This window comes from Taudactylus pleione, unplaced genomic scaffold, assembly GCF_031769625.1.
Source record: "Taudactylus pleione unplaced genomic scaffold, aTauple2 ptg000086l, whole genome shotgun sequence".
In the NCBI taxonomy this organism is placed as follows: Eukaryota; Metazoa; Chordata; class Amphibia; order Anura; family Myobatrachidae; genus Taudactylus; species Taudactylus pleione.
Genome location: NW_028284488.1, coordinates 25,287,651 through 25,307,839, shown reverse-complemented (window position 1 = coordinate 25,307,839; position 20,189 = coordinate 25,287,651). Strand labels below are relative to the sequence as shown.

The 20,189-nt window shown below is 39.7% G+C and overlaps 1 protein-coding gene across 2 annotated transcripts in view; it reads right to left on the bottom strand.

Moving 5' to 3' along the window:
• Positions 1-20,189, bottom strand: part of SEMA3D (semaphorin 3D) — a 212,171-nt gene that overhangs the window by 34,183 nt on the left and 157,799 nt on the right. For both annotated transcript variants that reach the window (XM_088468794.1, XM_088468795.1), the window contains 2 exons: positions 19,709-19,778; positions 17,883-18,027 (listed from right to left, as the gene is read on the bottom strand). In XM_088468794.1, coding sequence (XP_088324920.1) covers positions 17,883-18,027; positions 19,709-19,778 — 215 coding nt within the window. The remainder of the gene's footprint in view (positions 1-17,882; positions 18,028-19,708; positions 19,779-20,189) is intronic.

The window sequence follows — 20,189 nt, the reverse complement described above, 5'->3', positions numbered from 1 at the left end:
AATATTCTCTTCACTAAAACATAAAAAAACTTTGAAAAAAATTCATATATTTGCCCAGGAAATCCTTTTAAATTTCTTTTTACACTCTCTGAAGTGGATATTTACATCGTCTCAGATAACTGTTTAGCAAGTAGGCTAATAAATAGTTCCTATGTCTCTGAGAGACATAAACCCGATGCTGCTCTGCTGACATTAGAGGAGCAGAGTTTATAGTATTTGCCAGTGACGCATTGTGAAGGGATGAAGTTTCAGCAGTGGCGTCTGCTGTTATTTGAATAAGATATTTATCTTTGTTTTTCAGATTCATCAAGCCCCGTCATGTAATAATTGCTGAATAAAATAGTGATCCAAGTAATGTCAAGTTTTCAAAATGATGTGCTATCAAGCTATGAATAAATGTACTTCCTCTATGTATTGCTATATGCACTTATTATACAGTGATACACAAAGGAGAACAGTTATAAAAGTTTAATGGTTACAGGATCAGTGCTTGCATTCTAAGTGCCCCCCTCCCCCCTTGGGCACTGCCCTTACCATTCTGACCAATGTGACCATTCCTCCTTGCCCTTCTTCCATAGACTTCTGTACCCCAACCTCTTACTTAATGTAAGCACGGCACTGAGCATCTTCATGTGATGTGGCACTCAGTTATTACATCAAACCTCCAGCCCATTACAAACATGGAGGTAGGTGTGGTCAATTGGAGCCCTGATATTGATAATCAGAATCAATACAGGTTCAGCATATATGGGTTAAATATGGGAAACTTAAAATGTGCAGTTCCAAACCTTCCTGTAGCCATTTGTGTCACTTCTGCTTCACACCTTTTTAAGGTTAGGTGTTTTGTTTTCCCCTCCACATTACCTGGAGACCATGCCCTATCTCACAGAAGTGTGAAGTTCACCTCAAGTTTCTACAAACTGTGAGCTGAGCTCAGACTCAGAGCTAACAAAGTGCGAACTTCAGGGGAAGATTGTTTAAGCACTGCAGCCCTTTCATGTCCCTAGAAATAAGGGTGTAGAGACCATGTTGCCCACTACACTGCAGACTGTCTTTGGAAACTAAAGGATTTGTACAATAAGAAGTGAAGCCATTTTCTTGTGGAACAGAAATAAAAGCTGCTTTGCCTGTTTCTGTTTTACTTTCGTCAGCTCTTCTTCTTGCCTGTCTGCTGTTATATCCCTCTCAAAGCATCTTTCACATGGAAGCTTCCCTTGAGTCTTCTGGCAACCAATGAGAGGAACTTCTGATCCTGTCCTCAACTTCCAGTCAGAAGCCAGCACAGGTTAGTGTGTAAGGGCTGCTGGGAGTGACAGTTGTAGTCATGATGTCACTGGCTTTCCTATCCATTGTCATGTGATTAGAGTGGGCTGTCATGTGATCATAGCATGCTGCTACTGTGCACGAATTACAGCATCTTGGGATTTGTAGTCCTACTAAGCAGCAGTAGAGTCACAGATTGCCTAGGTATGAGTAATGCAGCAGTTTTTATATGCTTGTGAAGCTGAAACCTCATCCAGCACAGTTCCCATTTTAGAATATAGGGGCTGATTCAGAGATTGACGCTAAAGGCACAGCTGCTGCATCTTTGTATGCAGCATCTGTGCGACATTATGCAAAAGTCACAGAGGCGTCATCTGAGTAACCCTCAGTCTACTCAGGATGTCCTGTGAAATCACATTGCTGGGGTCAGTGAAGCTGTATCCAAGAATGCAGCCAGTGACTTTGCCCCACCCACAAAATGGGACCAACATGCATCCAATTTCTGGAAAGCTGCCCATAGCTGCTCCCAAATGCCAGTAGCATGTCATTCATATTGCTGCTTTTGGGGCACTGCGAGCAACATCTACATATTTACATGTATATAAATATCGATTTTACGTACATCTCTGAATTAGGCCCATAGATTTATAGGTAGCTGAATAGATTTAATCAATTTACCATATTCGCTGTATTAACACAAAAATCAACATATATAGAACTGTGAGTATAAATAAATTGATCTTTGATGTCTATCCCCACATACAGTAGATGTGCAATAGCCACAGCTTCACAAGTAAGAAGCTGCTAGCTTTTGCCCCTACAAACTGGCTCAGTGTGGAGGTGCCACATTGACAATGAAGAAACAGCATAAGTGACATAATATCACTCATTCAGTGTTTAGGAAACAGCCTATAGGATGGCCGATTAGTGCCAGCCCTGCAGAGCTACAATTAGAGTTTCATTTGTTACAGTTTTTTTACTGTTTAAATAAATTCCACTACCATAGTTCAGTGGCGTCCCTCCCCGCGGTGAGACCTGGTGCAGAGAGGGATGCCTTGTGCGCGGTGAAGCCACGCACACCCCGAAAAGGAAGTCTGGCTTTAAAAAGGAGGCGTGGCTTCAGAAATGGGGCGTGACATCGCGACCCGAATCTGGTCCCTGGCCCGTGTATCGCTATGGAGTGGTGGGGGTGCCGGAGGTGTGGACACTGCAGGCTCTCTCACTGTGACAGGACAGGAGCCAAGTGCTGCACTTAATTCTACAGTGAAGCATCCGGCTCCTGACACTGAGGGGAAGCCTGCACCTTAGTGTCACCCCTCGGCGGGCGACACCCGGGTGCGGCCCGTACCCCCTTGTGACGCCACTGCCTTAGCTGTATCAAATGTATGTAGCAATATGGGGAATGTAATATATCCTATGTATTAGGTAGCTTGCTTTGCACTTTCAGCATGCAGCCAATGATCAATTCAAATGATTTTTGGCCATTAGATCACTGAAGCACCCCGTTAGATTAGGAGAATAAAATAGTTTAAAATTAAGTATGGCACTGTAGAGTAATTACAGCATATGTGAATTGTTGGTAACAGGGCCGTAACTAGGGTGGTGTGACCTGTGCCATGGCACAGGGCACCGCTGGGCAGGGGGCGCTGTTTTTGCCTGTCAATTTTTCTGTTTATTACCTTCTCACTTGTAGCTTCCTCTTCTTTTATCCCCAGCACCTCCTGGCCTCCCCCATCTCTTCCCTGGCCCTTCCCCATGAGGCCATGGTCCTTTTCTAGGTGCACTATCTTAAGTCCCTATTTAAAAAATGGAAGGGGGGGTGCCAATGCTCTCTCTGGCACAGGGCACCAAAAAGTCTAGTTACAGCTCTGGTTGGTAAGATTTAACAGTAAGTTCAAAATTGTTAGCAACACAATGCCAAATATAACATAACAGAATCAGGGTTATAATCTGTACATTGTGATAGAAAAACCATCAACTTATCTTACTACTTGTCAAATATTTCAAAACCACCCTGTAGATAAATACAGGTAATGGAAAATGTAATGTGATTGCAAGGGTTCTAGCAGTTACACAGGACTTTTGTTAGATAGATGGATTTCTTTCAATAGAGAGACCATCTGGAATAAGGTATTTTGGAGAAGCACAAACGGAAATATCTAAAAGATGGAAAATATGTTGGTACATTAATAGTTATAGGTTATAAGTATTAAATGAATCAGTTTAAAGGAGGTGCCTACCCTTAAGTTTAAAACATGTGTGCACAGCACAATTAAACCTTTAGACCTTTATAACTTTTATTCTATAGTTTCCATATATCTAAATTGTAATTAAGGTGGTAATTCTGAGTTGGGAGGGTGCTGTAAGATTATAAAGTCCAATTTGACACTGTAGATGTATGTTTACTTTAGCAAAGATCTTTGTTGACTTGAGTCCTCGCGATAGTTGTTCTGAAGGGCTTGATATTCCCAAATTATTTTCCTTTAGGATATACCCTCTTACCAAGAAATCACCCAAAAAACAATGCCATATGGCTATATTAATGAAAGAACAATGTTTTTATTCAATATAAAAACAATGCTTAATTATTAAGATTTCTGTTTTGCTTACAATGGTAATGGTAAAATGTGACAAAGTGTCCCCAAAAAAACAGAGAAGATGGTAAATCCCTGCAACCATCCTCATGGGTGTGAGCTCAAAATGGCAGGTCCTTTCTGATCAGTGTGAGAACACAGCCAAAAGACCCTTTTCATCCAAAGGGACTTCTTCAGGGGTAAACACTTTGTAGCATTGAATAAGAGTGCATTCACCATAAAGATGTTCTAAAATCTCTAAAATCCAATGCAGGAAAGACTTGATATTGGTGGGCAGACAAATGGTAATTACATCCAAATGGTAATTACTCAGAAAATGGTTTTCAGAAAGAGTATAGACAATAAAGATTTATCCTCTAGGAATAAGCTGACCCAGTATGTTTTCCTTGTTTATCTTTTCCTATGCTCCCCATATGCTGTACCTAGGATTAAAAACGGATTGTTGTGTGTTTCATATCTCTTCATATCTCTCAGTTTTCCCATAAACAGTTCAGCTTTAACCCTCTAGCCCAATTGGGACAGCTATGTCCCAATCTGGTGGAGAGTTAGGGAATAAGAATCATGGTGTGGGTCATGCAAATGGGGTGTTCAGGGGAGAGGAATGGAACGCAGGGTGGTCTAGTGCATTCACAGCACTCGTCCTGCACCCACGACACGTGACCACAACCCTGTGATGTGTGGACCTGCCCCTTTTTTGTGCACATGCTACAACAAAGTACCAGAGCTTGTCCTGATTTCTCAACTGTAAATGTTGAGGGGAATGTTTTTTCAATGTATTCTTCTGCATGTTTCTGATTAGACAAAGAATCTTGTGACATCACACATTTACATCAATTGGGTAACACTTAATAAATGGCAAGCTCAGGAGGTAACAGAATTAGGACTATAATGTAAACGAATATATGCATTGTGCATATAAAGTGTGTAAAACATGCACAGTCTTTCCCATTGCATCTAGCTCCATTTTACATGTACTGTTACTGTTTGAGTCTCTAAGCTAAAAAATAATTTATCATTTAAGTGAAAGGTAAGATGTACCCTTATTTATGGCCCTATGTCAAATTATATTAATGCAGTGGTTATTACTGGTGATTAAGAGATGGGGATTTTATTTATATATTCTTATACTTGGGAAAACTAGTTACCGTGGGCCTGATTTAGAATTAGGAGAAAATCCAGTTAGAAGGTAGAGGTGTTTTCCTTGGCATACCCATGTTGTTCTGTTGGGGGAAGGGAGAAGATGAAAGCATGCTTGATCAACTGGCAGCATAAAATTAAGCCAGAAACTATTTGTGTGCATGGGCGCTAAAATGGGGGGGGGACGGGTACAGTTTACCCATGCCCGGCTTGCTAGAGAGGCCCGGCGTCGCCCCCCCCTCCCTCAGAGCAGCTCAGCATACAGCTTGTGCTGGACTGCAGTGCGAAGCTGCTCGCGGCTGTTGCAGCAGCTGGAGCAGTCTCCTATGGCTGTGGGGGGACGGATCACACTGCTCGCGCCCCCCCCCCCCTTCTTAACGCCCTGCTGGGGGGCTTACAGCACCCCCCTCCCCGGTACGTGCGCTGCAAAAGATATTTTTTCCAAGGGGGCGTGGCCACACCTCCCGCAGAAAGGCCACGCCCCCTACTTTACCCGAGGCCCAGCCAGGCTCTTTACATCCTTGTTTGTGTGCTACTGTATATGAAAAAGCAGGCATTTTCTCTGCATGCTACAAGGTTTGTCCAGGTGTACATTTGTGCCCTTTAGATGGATCAGCTCCTAATTATAAATGAGGACCTTAAAGTTTAAAGGGATTCCCTAACTGACAATGGCCCTCATTCAGAGCCGTACGCTCTGAGCAGAGCGCATGCTCTGAATGAGGGCCGGCCTCCATGAAAATGGAGCGTCCTCCTGGACGCTCGTATAGCTGTGGGTCACCACCCACAGGCTATACGAGCGTGCAGTTAGATGGCCGCGATGGTCGTGACCATCGCGACCATCGAAATTGCGAGCCGGAGCCTGCGGTTGAGGTTTTCAACCGCAAGCTCCGGAGTGATTTTGGCTCTATCAGAGCCAAAATCACTCCCACTGACATCACTAGTGATGTCAGTGGGCCGGCTTCTGACGGGAGGCGTTCCCGTGGGAACGCCCCCGTCAGGGAGGCACGCCTCCGGCATGCCTACCAAAGGGGGCGTGCTGTCAATCAACATCGACAGCACGCCCCCTTTGATCAGACACAACGAGCGAAGGACTTTCCTTCGCTCGTCGTGTCTGGCGCATGCGCACGACGGAGCTCCTTCCGTCGTGCGCATGCTCAGTCCATAACATCGACCCACTTGCGAGCGGACAGCCGCTCGCGAGGGGTCTGAATCAGGCCCAATATCTTTTAAAGCAATCTTCTTTCACTGTTTGCAGTTTAGTTTGCTCATTATAAAACAATATTCTACTTCTCCCTACTCACAATTTTTGTGTTTTACTAACTGTTCTGAGTAAAAGTACATTTTAGTAGTTCCCTCCCAGTTGTGCCTTACAAAAGATTCTAATTTTCTGGGCTTAGGGCGGTATTCAATTAGTTTTGCCTCCGCGATAAAGTTCCGCCTACCCGACTTTCTGCCTACACAAGTGTTTTGGATATGGAAACCTATCGTGCGCATCCCCGCTATTCGCCATTTTCAATTACAAAACACGCAAAAACGACAAGCGGCGAATTCAGAACAGACGGAAAGTGTTGTCAGAGTTGGGGAAATCAGCCTGATCTCCCCAAAAAGATGCACTAACATTGGGGATCAATGTAGACGTGTCCCGAATAGCTTTAATAAAACTGTTTGGGGTACTTAAGTTGTTTCAATAGCTTCTTATTAGCGTCTTTGTACAAGTGGTGAAGAATGGCATAAAGCAGTATTTTTGATGAAAATAAGTAATCCTATTAAATTTGGGGTACTTGAAAATGGATACTAGCATATTTTAATGCCCCTAAAGTGAAATTTTTAAAAAATGTGAAAAACCACCCTCATATATGCACCTGCAATCCCAAAAGCACTTGGCCCCTCCTTACATCACCCCAAGAAGTCTATTTCGCTAGTTTTTATGCTTGTCCCCCCACTTTGTACTTTTTCTCCCCCAAAATGAAAGTACTTTTTTGGGGTGTTCTTATGTTTTTCCCCAGGATTTTTTAACACAGTTGTCCTTTGGGGGGCTGTACCAAGGTTTCTGAGTGGTTTCCCCACATTTACACCCCAAATTAAAAATTTTGCACTTCTTTTCTCCTGCTATTCTTAGGCGAATCTTTTTCGCCTATTACATTGCATTGACTTTCCGCGTAGGCGAAAACCATCTGGAATTAAATTTAGAGATAAGTTCTGACCACGTGAAAAGCTCCGATCCGATACTTTTCCACGGAAAACTGCTTTTCGCTTCTAATTGAATACAGCCATATGTTGGATAAACTTTCACCAGCAATTACCTAAATTTAGTTAGAAACCACCCAGCTGTCAGCGCTGGACAAGTGGAGCTAGCCTATACATACTAAGATGCATTGCACCTCTGTTTCAGAGGGGGTAAACCACACAAGTTCAGCATACTTGTCTTTGGATGTGTGTCTAAGCATGAGTGCATTAGGAAATGAGGCGTTTGCAAACAGAAAATTGTGAGTAGGGCGTGGGTGTTAGTAATGAGCACCATGCAATGAATCTTTACCTGGCAAGCACAATAAAAGTACTCAGGAAAGTGAATTAGCTTTTTGTTCAATAAAGTGTAATAAGACCATATCAGTGACATATGCTGATATCAAAGTCCAAATAATTCACTATATTTTGGGCTTTAAGAATATTCAGAAAGCAATGATAGCTTTGTTCTTTATATATAGTAATTAAGAACTACAAAGACAGATTTAAAAGTCAAGAGTTTAAGATGTATTATACTAATACATCTAATTAGTTATATTACTATACACAGCAGAAAATTTCCTTTAAACATACATTAACAACTATTAACAAAGAAATGTTCTCTTGTGTAATAATAATGCAATTAAGCCTTATAAATAATGAATCAAACTGCTGGAATGTATGATCTTCTTAAGAATTGGTAGTTTCTGATGTCTGCAGAGTTAACAGCTGTATAAATATAAGTTTGTTTACTATAATACATTCTCAGTGTGTCCCCTAAGACAATGCCCAGTGTAATCAGAGGTTACCATCTTCCTATTATCAAAATGTAGTAATTAAGTAAACAATATTACTTCAGATTAAGAAAAATATTGTCTTAAGCCATAGGAAAATCAGTATCCCAGAAAACACTATTAATATATTTGTGAAGAAATTAAATCCCAATGTATTATTAGGAAGTGCAGTTATGTGAAAATAAAAACATATGGTTTATATATACAATACAGGCATCTTTAATCTATCATCCTCTATTCTGTTTTTGAAGTCAGGAAGATGGATATGGTAAATAGATGAGGACAATGCATCGTAATAGGTCGGATGATGGAACATGGACCAAAGAATATAGAGCATGCTTTACTCCCAATTCATGCACTATCATCTGTGTATTTGTACAGCAGTCATATTTCTCTCACCTGGTATGTATATATTTCCATTTATTGAATGTCAGGTGAAGCTTATATACCTCCCAAAAATCCTAATTGCGATGGGACAATCTTGACTTGAGAGGACTGTCCTGGCCTCCCGCAATTGTCACGTTTGCCTTATTTGCAGGAGGTATTCCTTTGCCATATGCAGCAGAAACAAGTACCACTGCTGCATGCGGCAACAAAATGGTGTTACTGTAGAGGTGGAGGCTCTCCTTGCACTTCAGCTGGAGCATGGTGATGCTTACTATTATAATGTCACATACCCAATGTAGTCACTGTCTACCAACTCTGGAATTACAAATGTTGGTAGGTGTGCGCTTGTCTAAGCTATAGGCATCATTGTCACTACTAGTCAGTTCTGGCACTGTAGTGCTGTTTCTTAAAATTTGCAGCATATTCAAGTTATAAACCATTCAGATCAATAGAGAAGATTTGCAGCAAAAACAACTGCTGTGATATGAAATAGAACAATTGTATATATAAAAAAAATCAATAAAGGCTGAGGCATTTGGATAATCTGCATTTTTGCTTTGGTTTTTCATGTTGCTTTGTATAAGAGTGTTTAAAATGAGGCATTTTCCATGACTGTACACTTAAATAAATACTTCTAAGCTTAGGTTTGTTTTTTATATAGTCACAATAAGGCAAATTATATCAAAGTATCAAAGTGACAAATTGTTTGCCGTATGCTACAAAAACAAATCATCTGGATGCAGCATTGAACAAAATGTTAATCGCATCAAATAGATAATGCCGTAAACCTATATTACAATATGATGAATGGTTCATTTGATAGAAAAATAAAACAATTTGCAAAATGGTGATAATTCTTTTGTCTAAGTCTTGAATTCTTTTTAATTTGTATCACTGATACATAATCATAAAATGTTCTGTATTATCTAACAGAGTGACACATCAAAGACACAATTTTATTGTAGTGAAGTACTGACATAAAACAAGCATTTTAGAGAAAAGAACATTGATCAATAGTAACAGCTTGACAGACAGTATTTGTATTTCCTTTGTTTAAACATTGTAATTATCAGCACTGTGCATTCCACTAACACATCGGTGTAGGAATGTTGTGCCCTGAAAACGTGCCTGTGTCAATTACTCTGCAATGGACTTGTGCATTATCATCCATACATTCTTGTAAGTAGGAAACAATTAAGTGCAAGTTGAAACAAGCGCAATGCACAAGAGACCAGGACTAGAGTCTGACTTCCCTTCTGCCCTGAGGGTAACCTGCTAGGCATGTAATTTGTAACCATTGATAGATAGACAGACAGACAGATCGATAGGTCAATTGATTGATCGATAGACAGACAGAGAGATAGACAAAAAGAAAGATAATACTGTTTAAAAAGAAACTAATAATCATTACATGGCAAATAAGTTGTAGGAGACACTGACTAGAAAGGTTATATTGCAATTACATTGATGTAAGACACATAAAGCATCCTTTTCAACTTTCATTTCTGCAAAGTACTCACTATCTAATACTAGTTGTTATCCCTGATACTGCCTATATTTTATTTTTTATTTACTCTTTCCGTTTCCTCTTTCAGTGCCCACTGTCTTTCCTCCACCTCTCTCTTTCTCTTCCCTCATCTATTTCTATTTTTCTTTCTTCCTCTGACACCCATGTCCATCTTTTTCTTTTTCCATTCCTCTATTTCTTTTGCCACTGCCAATTTTTCCTCTGTCTTGTTGGTTTTCCCCTTCTCCTGCTCCTCTGTGTCTGTTCCACTCCTGCCCCTGTTTCTCCTCTCTCTCTCTCTCTCTCTCTCTCTCTCTCTCTCTCCTTTTAGATTTCAGTACCTTCTCCTCTGGTCCACCTTCAGTTCTTGCATTTGTTGTCACATCAACCAGACACTGGTTGCAATGTGCACGCCACTGCATTGGCCTGTGCGTGTGCATAGCAGATGTAACATTTAAGGGACTGAATTGTGTTTTTAAACTTTACGGAGGAACTAGTGTAATTATTTTGTGTATGTCTGGGGGAGATGGGTTCAGGTAGGGTTGGAGAGGTGTGCAGAGTGTGTAGAAGTTTTTTTTTTTAATAAGACTCAGAGGCAGGAGCACACTTTGCAAGTTAGTTTCGGTGTGCATGTGTGTGCACAAACATGATGTAATCATTTTTATCAGCACTTGACTTTATTAGATTATGCTTAGCATTACTTTTTTTTCATTTCATCTTTACTATTGTACCTTATGTGATGTTCTTGCTTTGTATTCTCTGTATGTGGCCTCTGCATTACTGTGTGCCTATTAACTCTCTTCCATTGTGTTGTACATTTTTGGTTGTGGATAATGTTGTGATTTTATTAGTGGTTGATTTTCATGAGTGTCTTTGTTTCCATCATAAGGTGGTACTGTAGGTGATAAGTAAGTATAGGAAGTAATAGAAGTGTTTGGAAACTGTAGATGTTTCTTATGCTTGAACTTTCTGGAAGTACAGTAACGCACTGGTGAAAAGGGTCAGAGGTTTACCCAACTATCAGTACATGCCAATGTGATGACATCACTTTTATTTTTATATAGATATAGCAATACAATAAGTAGCTCTGCTACTAAACAGAAAAGCTTTTACTATCAGCGCTAACAATAATATAATGCAAATCTATGTGTGTGCAGAAAATAAAATCAAGGGGATTTTGTCATGATTTGATCAAAGCAAAGAAAAAGCCAAAGTCAGTGTGATCGCTCCCCCTCCACAGGCATAGGAGACTGTCTCCTGTCTCCCACTGCAGCTCAGCACATGCTGTGTGCTGGGCTGCTGTGAGGGAGGGGGGGCATCGGACACAGGCCCCCACCGGGCCCCTCAGGAAGCCCGGGCACGGGTAATTTGTACCCGCACCCCCCCTCTCGGCGCCCATGATACTGACAGCCCAGGGATGATGCCTACAAAAATTACAGTGCAAAGTTGGGGAAGGTGGAGCCGTACTGTTTTGTTTCAGACTGGCTCCACTATGACTGGGAGAACCCACACTGCTGGCTACCCTGTAAACAAGAGCAACTAGCATAGGCTGTCTAGCCTGGTACTAGTTATTAGTCTAAAAGGAGCGCCCCACATTCAGCAAATCCCTGCTATAGTAAAAACCAGCGAAAGCTGTCTTTCATTACATCAAGTTGAGGAATCTGTAGAGGGTAAGTTACCATTTTATTTATTAATTGTTAATTTATTGAGATTCTCTTAATCATTACAATAACCAATAAATTTCAATTGGGGTTCACCCATGCTGAAAAAAATAGGCTCCTCTGAAATGAATGGGGTTTAGAAATAAATGGGAAAATAACTGTGCCATTTTCATTGTGGATGTATGCAAATAAATATAAATGGATCCAGAACTGGCACTGGCATTTTTGATGCCAACACGACGGCCATAGGCATGTAGCCTTATACTGCTACAAATTATATTGCAACACAGTGAAATTTGATAACCCATTGAAAATGAGAGGGAAAATCTATGTCAGTATACCAATATGAAAACAATAAAACTCTAGACTTTTGTATTTGACACAAGAACAGTAGGAATCAAATAAAACAATATTTTAAACACTTTAATACATTAATTACCACTTTGATAAAACAATCCATATAGAATGATTATTAGTTCTTACAGTAATGATTAAGACTTAGGATGACATTGGCTTAATTATTTATTTCATTTTGACAATTTTACAAAATATTATTTATGACTGCTCTGTACATTTGAGCATTGTAACAAACACACATCTACTAATCCTGATCTTTATCACAGGGTAACACTTATCTAAAATATAAAAAAATAAATACAATTTCCCTTTATGCAGGAAACCTATAAACTAGAGATGAGCGGGTCCAGTTCTGTGAGAACCGGAGCCACCAGAACATAGGGGTTCCGATGAGGATCCAAATCCAGCTCGGGTTTTTACGCCTGATTCGGATCCCAAAACTAGGCAAAATGTAATCTTTCCATTGTCAGATCTTGCGTGTTTTGGCTCGCATAATAAAGTCCCTCCCCACGTACGGGCGCCATTTCACGAGTGAGATCCGACAGAGTAGGCAGGGCTATCAGTGAAAAAGTTAGTTAGCTAGCAGCAGCTACTGTAGTGCACTGTCAGTGTCCTTTCAAGTCTGTATAGGCAGGGGCATTGTCTATGTGGAGGAAGGGAGCATTCATTGTGTATGTGTGACACTGAATACAGCAGTGCATAGTCACAGGTCCCATCAAGGTTGTATAAGGCAGGCAGGGGCACTGTGTCTGTGTGGAGTGGAGTAAGAGATCCTGGTGTGTTCAGGGCAGTAGGCACACTGTTTGTAATTTAAAAAAAGCTGTGTTTGTGCCACTGTGGTTGTCACTACTGGTCAGTGTCACTATCATTGACACTAAGTAAAAAAAACAAAAAACTTTTTTTTCCAACTTGTGTGCATTCAGCAAACACAGGGAGGCTGTGCTACTTTGTCTAATAGTCAGTGGGTCCAGTCAAGGGCCACTTCCATAATATTTGTACAGTGCAATGGTTTTGTCTGTTGCACACCACAAAAAAATAAATAAATTTTTTATTAGAAAGTACTGTGTGTGTGTACATTCAACAAACACAGGAAGATCATGCTCATGATCACCTTGTTTAAAGGTCAGTGGGTCCAATCAAGGGCCACTACCATAAGATTACAGAACCTGCATGAACAGCTTAATTTGCCCTGCCACCAGCTGAAGCAAGAGGTAGTAACAATGTAGAATTCGAGTCATGACATAGAGAAAATGTACCTTATTTCAGCGCAGTGGAGAATATTCTCTGTATTGTGCAAGGTGCTGAAATCCTTTATCACCTGTGAAGTGAGTTCAGACCCTGCCAGCTTGAGTTAGGTCAGTCCCCTAATTAGACTTTTGGAAAAGCAGCTCAAGAAACTGAAGGAGAAGCTGAAATAAAGTGATTCTGCTAGGTATGTCGGACTTGTAGATCAAGTCCTTTATTCACTTTGCCAGGATCCGAGTGTTGTCAGCATCTTAAAATAGGATCAATACATTTTGATGACCATGCGCAATCCCAGGTTTAAATCATACATCATATTGTTTTTTTCCAACAGACACAGATCTGAAGAGATGCAAAGAGCTGTTGGCAAACAAACTGTCTGATCAAGGGGCATGTGACATGGTGACATCTCCTCCTTCAGTTTCACTGGCAACTGCAGCTGCCAGGTAAAAGCTGAGCGTTCTGATGAGACCCACTGCTGATGTAGATGAGTCAACACAACAGTTTGACATCTGGTCGGGTCTAGAAGAATTTTCAAAATTTTGTGACATCTCTACCGTGACTCCATCTGATATGGTCACCATTCAAAGAATGGTTGAGGATTATTTTAATGATAGCATCCAAATAGGCAAGTCAGATGGTCCATTTGACTACTGGCAGGTAAAAAAGGCAATTTGTAGGGTCTTGCACAAATTGGATTTGCTTTACTTAAGCTGCCCACCCTCCAGTGTGTACTCAGAAAGAGTTTTCAGCCCAGCTTGGAACCTAGTCAGCAATTGGCATAGGAGGCTACTTCAATGTGGAAAAGTAATGGTGGATTCCAGCAGGGACAAATCATTATTGTGGGAAGATGATGTACATACTGATGAGGGTGACGATGATAATGGCAATGACATCTTGCCTCTGTAGAGCCAGCTTGTACATAGAGATCATTGACATCAATGTCAGCTACCCATTGGTAGCTTGTTTTGTGGGGGCCCAAACAAACCAATCACTTGAGCCACAAGTGGCAGTCCCTATTTCTGAAGTGATTGGTTTGTTAAACTGTGATTGTCCTGTTTAATATATACAACATAAGGGTGAGTGGAAGGGCCAAAGGACAATTCCATCTTGCACCTCTTTTCCTTGCATTATGCACTTTTTGGGGCAATGCTGCCATTTTTATAGTTTATTAAACTGCCATCCTGTCTGCCAATGCAGTGCCACTCTGTTTCCTAGATGTTGAACTATCACAGCCGCTGAAATCGTCAACAAGTGGTTGCTGAATGCCAAAAATGTCCAGAAATGTTTATGGCCACAGACAGCAAATTCTGCATGCCCCTTTAATTGTAAAAAAAAATCTGAACCACCAAGTTTATTTTGTGGGCAAAACCTGGAACATGTTTACTCAGTTGTTATTATTAATTAATTTGTGCCCTGGCAGTCTTGTGTGTGCTCTCCACCTGGTGGTACTGTGTGAAATGGCACCCAAATCACTGCAAGAGGGACTTACTGTATATCAAATCCAAAACCTGTAAAATCCAATGCTGGGATGATGACTATTTGCCTTGATTTTGAATCCGAGTCTGGCAGGAAAACTGCAGACAGGGCTCGGATCCTCCCCCTCCCTCAAAAATTTTCTTCAGGATTAAAAAATTTAATTATATTTACCAATGAATCAATTCTTCCTTTCCCTGCCTTCCATTACATACATACTCTGCTTCCCTCAGGCCACTGATCTAGTTCTTTATTAATGAAAAGTTAGTGCCACTCTGTTTCCTAGATGTGCCATGTTGGAAGTTGAACTACCACAACTGCTAAAATCTTCAACATGTGATTGATAAATGCAGAAAATATCCAGAAATGTTTCTGCCCACAGACAGCATCTCCTGCATGCTCCTTTGAATTTTTTTAAAAACAATTCTGAACCACTGAAGAGCTCCACTCGGGCATGGACTGATTTGAATGAGAAACTTTCCTCTATAAATGTCTCCCATCCTCCCACATAATTTTGCTTCAAATCAAAAACTTAAATTAAATTTACTACAAATCAATCCTTCCTTCCTTTCCCTGCCTCAACTACATACATACTCCATCTCCCTCAGGCATTTTATCTAGTTCTTGATTAGAAGTGTCATTCTCTTTCCTAGATGTGCCATGTTTTTTAGTTAAACTGCCTCTTGTTTGTGCCACCCACTGCTGTAGCTTAGCTTAGTCAGCTATCTAGTTTGGAGCAACCTTTTGGCCTAAACTGGATGAAATCAAATTGACTGGAAATTATTTAGTTATTGAGGTTAATAATACTGTAGGGGCAAAAACAGGCCCAAATTATTTGATTTCAACCGATTTTATCATATTTTGAAAAAAAAATGCAGATCCAAAACCAAAACTCAAACACGCAAGGGTGGTTTTGGAAAAACAAAACACAAAGTTAATACAGATCCAAAACAAGGGGGCCAGCACACATCTCTACTATAAACATAACTCTGCATAATAATTACTCTTTAAAATCCTTGTTGTGATTAACTGGCATACATTACTAAAAAAAATAAAAAAAATTATATTTTTATTGCATCCCACATAAAAAGACTAAGAAAACTGGAAGCAATGTAAAAATTAGTTCAATGAATATTACAGACTTTTCTGTGTTTCGGTTGCCAAACTCAACTTTCCATAAGTCAATCACTAAAATACATGCTGTCAAAATGTAAAAGAGCTGCATATTAGTAAGCAGTGAAAAGCAATACCAAGTAACAAGAATCCTTGTTTTGCTTTATTTTCACATAAAAATATAACTGTCTTCCTATGAATAAAGTATCATATCCCATTCTGAGTATTCATGACTCGTATGACTGATATATATATATTTATATAACTACTCAAAATAAATAAATGGTTATTAGAATGCTGTATATGTGATCTCCCCAATAATTGTATTAGAATCTTAAATCTGCAATGATATATTTCACTTTAATAGAGGGACTAAAATGATCTAACTGGTCACAAATCTTGATATTAGTCTGGTACTGTATTATTTCTTCACTCCACACACTGTGTCAGTTTTAGAGAAACAGATACTGTGTACCTCTTAGTGTTGAAACATTTGTTACTGATTGCCAGCAGGCTAAATCTCATAGTGAATAAATGAGAAACTTTTTATTGAATCAATCGAATAATTTCTCCTATTAAAGTTGATAATTCACTCAAATGACAGTATGTTCTCTACCAAAACATATGAGGAATAACTGTTGCATGAGTGTATATACGTCAATTACACATGGCATTACATGCATTCATACCCCCATTAGTAATACCAATTAGCGTTCAATATATCCTCCAAATCATGCAGTAAGATCTTCACATGTTATAATGCAGTAACAGGGAAATATCTCATATCTGTCCGGTCTTCAGCCTGTGCACCAGCCTCGGACCGGAATACGGAATTAAACTGATCTATCCGGTTTATTTTTTAATTATCAATTACTGCGTTGTAAGGCTGCATCTATAATCAGCATCGGCAAATTATTCCCATGAGTGTCTGATCATGTACATATAAACCCAAGTTATCTGTGGGTTGTTTTGCTATGCCACGTTGTAGGGAAATGTCAGTAGTCAGCGTGTCACTCCCGCAGACACCAAACTTCTTTTCAAAGGACCCGAGCGTGCTGTAGCCGTGTCTCGGGTAAATTTGTACTTAATGTTGCCCTAACATTAACAGCATATTCCACATATCAACATTTAAATTAAGTAGTAGTTATTAAGAACAGTACCCATGGTCAGCGTTTCCAAACCTCTGACGTACGTTTCACTAGTATGTTTTCTCAAGGCTAACCCGAGCATCCCGTTCAGCTGGGTTAAATTGATTCATGACATCCAATCAAATCGTACTTGTTGGTCACGTGATATATTTGACCAATAAGAGCTTATCCAATGCTAAGTATACGTGATATTAAGTTAATGTATGAGAAAACCCTGATCGAGCAATGTATTTTACAATAAAGTGTATTGGCCTGATCATGTATATTCATCCCTATGATTATACCTCCAGATGTTTTGATCATAAACCAAAATAAATGTATATATTATATATAATATTGAGGTAATGCTGGTATAATCAATCTGAAGGGACTGTTGATCTAATGAATAAGTGATGACTAAGGGCCTTGGCAGAAGAGATGAATTTATAATGCATGCTCAGATGACCATAAGGATGCCCTGCCACTGGTATTACAGTATCAAGTATGGGGATTGCGAAAACATGTTTACTATTTATTGAGTTTACTTCATCAACAAACCAAAACCTTAGGGTGGGTAGTATAATATTGGCCCAATTTGCATAATTGGTACAACAAATTGGGCATATCATACAGTATGTATGCCTGATAACATGATCCCATGGGTCGCATGCGATATTCCATGATTGGCCGTGCTACCATGAAGGATGGAACAATACATCATTCCGTCATTCATTAAGTCTTCTAATGTGTACCGCCAACTTTGCATGGTCTGGGGCAAAGGTAAATTGCCCCAACCATTGGCAAGATTGTTGGTGGTACAAGTGTGTTACCAGCCTTAGAAATCTTTACTAAAAGAAAACATACATTTCTAATACAAGAATAAGGTATGTAATGAGAAAAAAAAGCTCAAATAAAACACATTTCCAAGCCAATACACTGGGCAACACAAGCCATTACTTTGTAATGTTTATTTAGATTGCAGGTAAAAAAGAGCTACTTACCGTCCCAGGGCGAGGATAGGGAATTCTTCCATCATATTGCACCCATTTATGATCTGGACTTTCTTTATGAGCATACGGGCCATTGAATACTCCCCTTATATCCGCCATGCTATAGACACACACCGCAGATGCTTTAAATATAGAACTAAAAGAAAATAGAAAATAAACACCAGATGTAGATATAGCTTGGTGAAAAAAAAATTCTAACTACTAACCGTACAACACTGTAACCACTGTTATGGGAAGTTTTGCTCCTGAGGAAGGTGTGGGTCCATTCCACATGGAAACGCATTGGGATCTTTGCCTGCATGTTATACCGCCCTGTCTGTGTTTTTCTGGACCAGTTACAGTCAGGGGCACCGAGAGGGGGAGGGAGCGGGTACTAAATACCCAGGATGGGCTTGCTGGGGGGGCCCAATGGGGGCTCGGACCCCCTCCCCCTCTTACATCACAGCAGCCCAGCACATGCTGCAGTGTGCTGGGCTGCACTGGGAGACTGCTTGCGGCTGCTAAGCAGCAGTCACAGCAGTCTCCTATGCCTGTGGGGTGAGAGATCACACCAATCGCACCCCACACTGGCTATGCGCCAGGCTGAGTGCTTTTTTTTCCCCTAAGGGGACAAGGCCACGCCTCCCACAATTAGGCCAAGCCCTTTTTACCCGAGCACGGCGCGACTATCAGTGCACCTGGTTACAGCAGTGGAGGTACCCATACATACGTACATGCTGTCTCTGATGAGATCCTTGCGAGGATGCTTTGCTAATTGAGATCTGTGCGGATTACTTTGTACAGTTGGGTAACACAAGTGTTTCTTCTACTACTACTACTGGACATTATACCAGAAACATTGTTTTTTCATATACACCATATCATCTATTGGAGTGTTTAAATTCACAGGACTTTTGAACTAATTTCAGAGTTAATTGGAACATAGGACACACTGCGTTCTTCTATGCATGCACATTTATTACATATTGCTACATTATGACATGTTTTACATTTTATTAAATGTTTTTTTACTATTGACCAAGCCACATATATGATTGATGATGATTTTTACTTTATTGTGAATAAGGAGGTAATACGCACTAAGTGCTGTTTTTTCACTTTTCTTGTGCAGTTAATTTTGTTGCTCAAGCATAGGATGGCATATAATTGATGGTCACTGTCTCTAATTAGGCAAATAATAACTTTTTTTTCCTATAAGTTATTATTCCAGCTAATTTTTTTTAAATTACATTTTTCGATTTTAGTCTGTATTTTTAATTTAAAAAAATTATATAGCTAAATTATTTTAAGGTACATATAAACTGTGCTTTGTCTATACTAAAGGACATTAACATCATCTAATTTGAACAATATAGTAAATAACACAAATTGACAAACTTTAGTACATATTGAGTGTCAGAGATCAAGTTGTCCCACCTGACCTAATTCTGGTTTCCTTTTACTTCTTCCAGAACAAGGCCATTCTAAAATCAACACACTCGGAATGTTCAACAAGCTTTTCTGAGAGAAACACAGAGATAGTGTGAAAAGTCTACTGTGTCAAATAACTAATCATTTTAATCAAATGTTTAATTATATATGACACAGATTGAGGAGATATAGTGCTGATACAAGTACCAAACAGGTAGACAGTTATAGACCCCTATTTGTTTTAGTATCAGACTTATATTTATTTTAGTCATTCTTTTCCCTTGGTGACACTTTAAGTTTGCATAATTAAATCATAATAAACTTTGTAAGTGATCCCATCTGAATAAACTCATGCATGGACGTTTTATCCAGAGTAAGAGGTAATAGATGTACAACAAAAGCAATACCTTGTTGTAGTGAAAATTCCATACACCACTGGGTTCCTCTCATCCTTTGTTGGTAGCAAAAATACATCCTCTGTAAAGGATAAAAAGTGTATTTTCTAATCAATAATAACACTAAAAATGACAGGATAACCAAACATTTATTCTCCTTTGAAAAAAATATATATGAAAATGCTTGAATATTGCTAACACCATAGTTCATGCTTGTTATCAGTACATTCAGGGCCTTAGAAGGCCAATATGATTATATAATGCTGAATTCAAATAGATGAAAGTTCCATGGCGGTAAGTCTTAGGTTACATTAACATATTGCGCAACCTGGGATAAATGCATGGAATAGTGGGGAAATCATCCTGAATCCTCAATTTATTGGTGGCGAATAACAAAGCAGAACAGTATAGAAGGATGTCAGTGGCCATAAGCAAAAGTGATGGATGTTTTTAAAAGGTGTCTAATGGTACATTATTAAACAGTGAAGGAAAA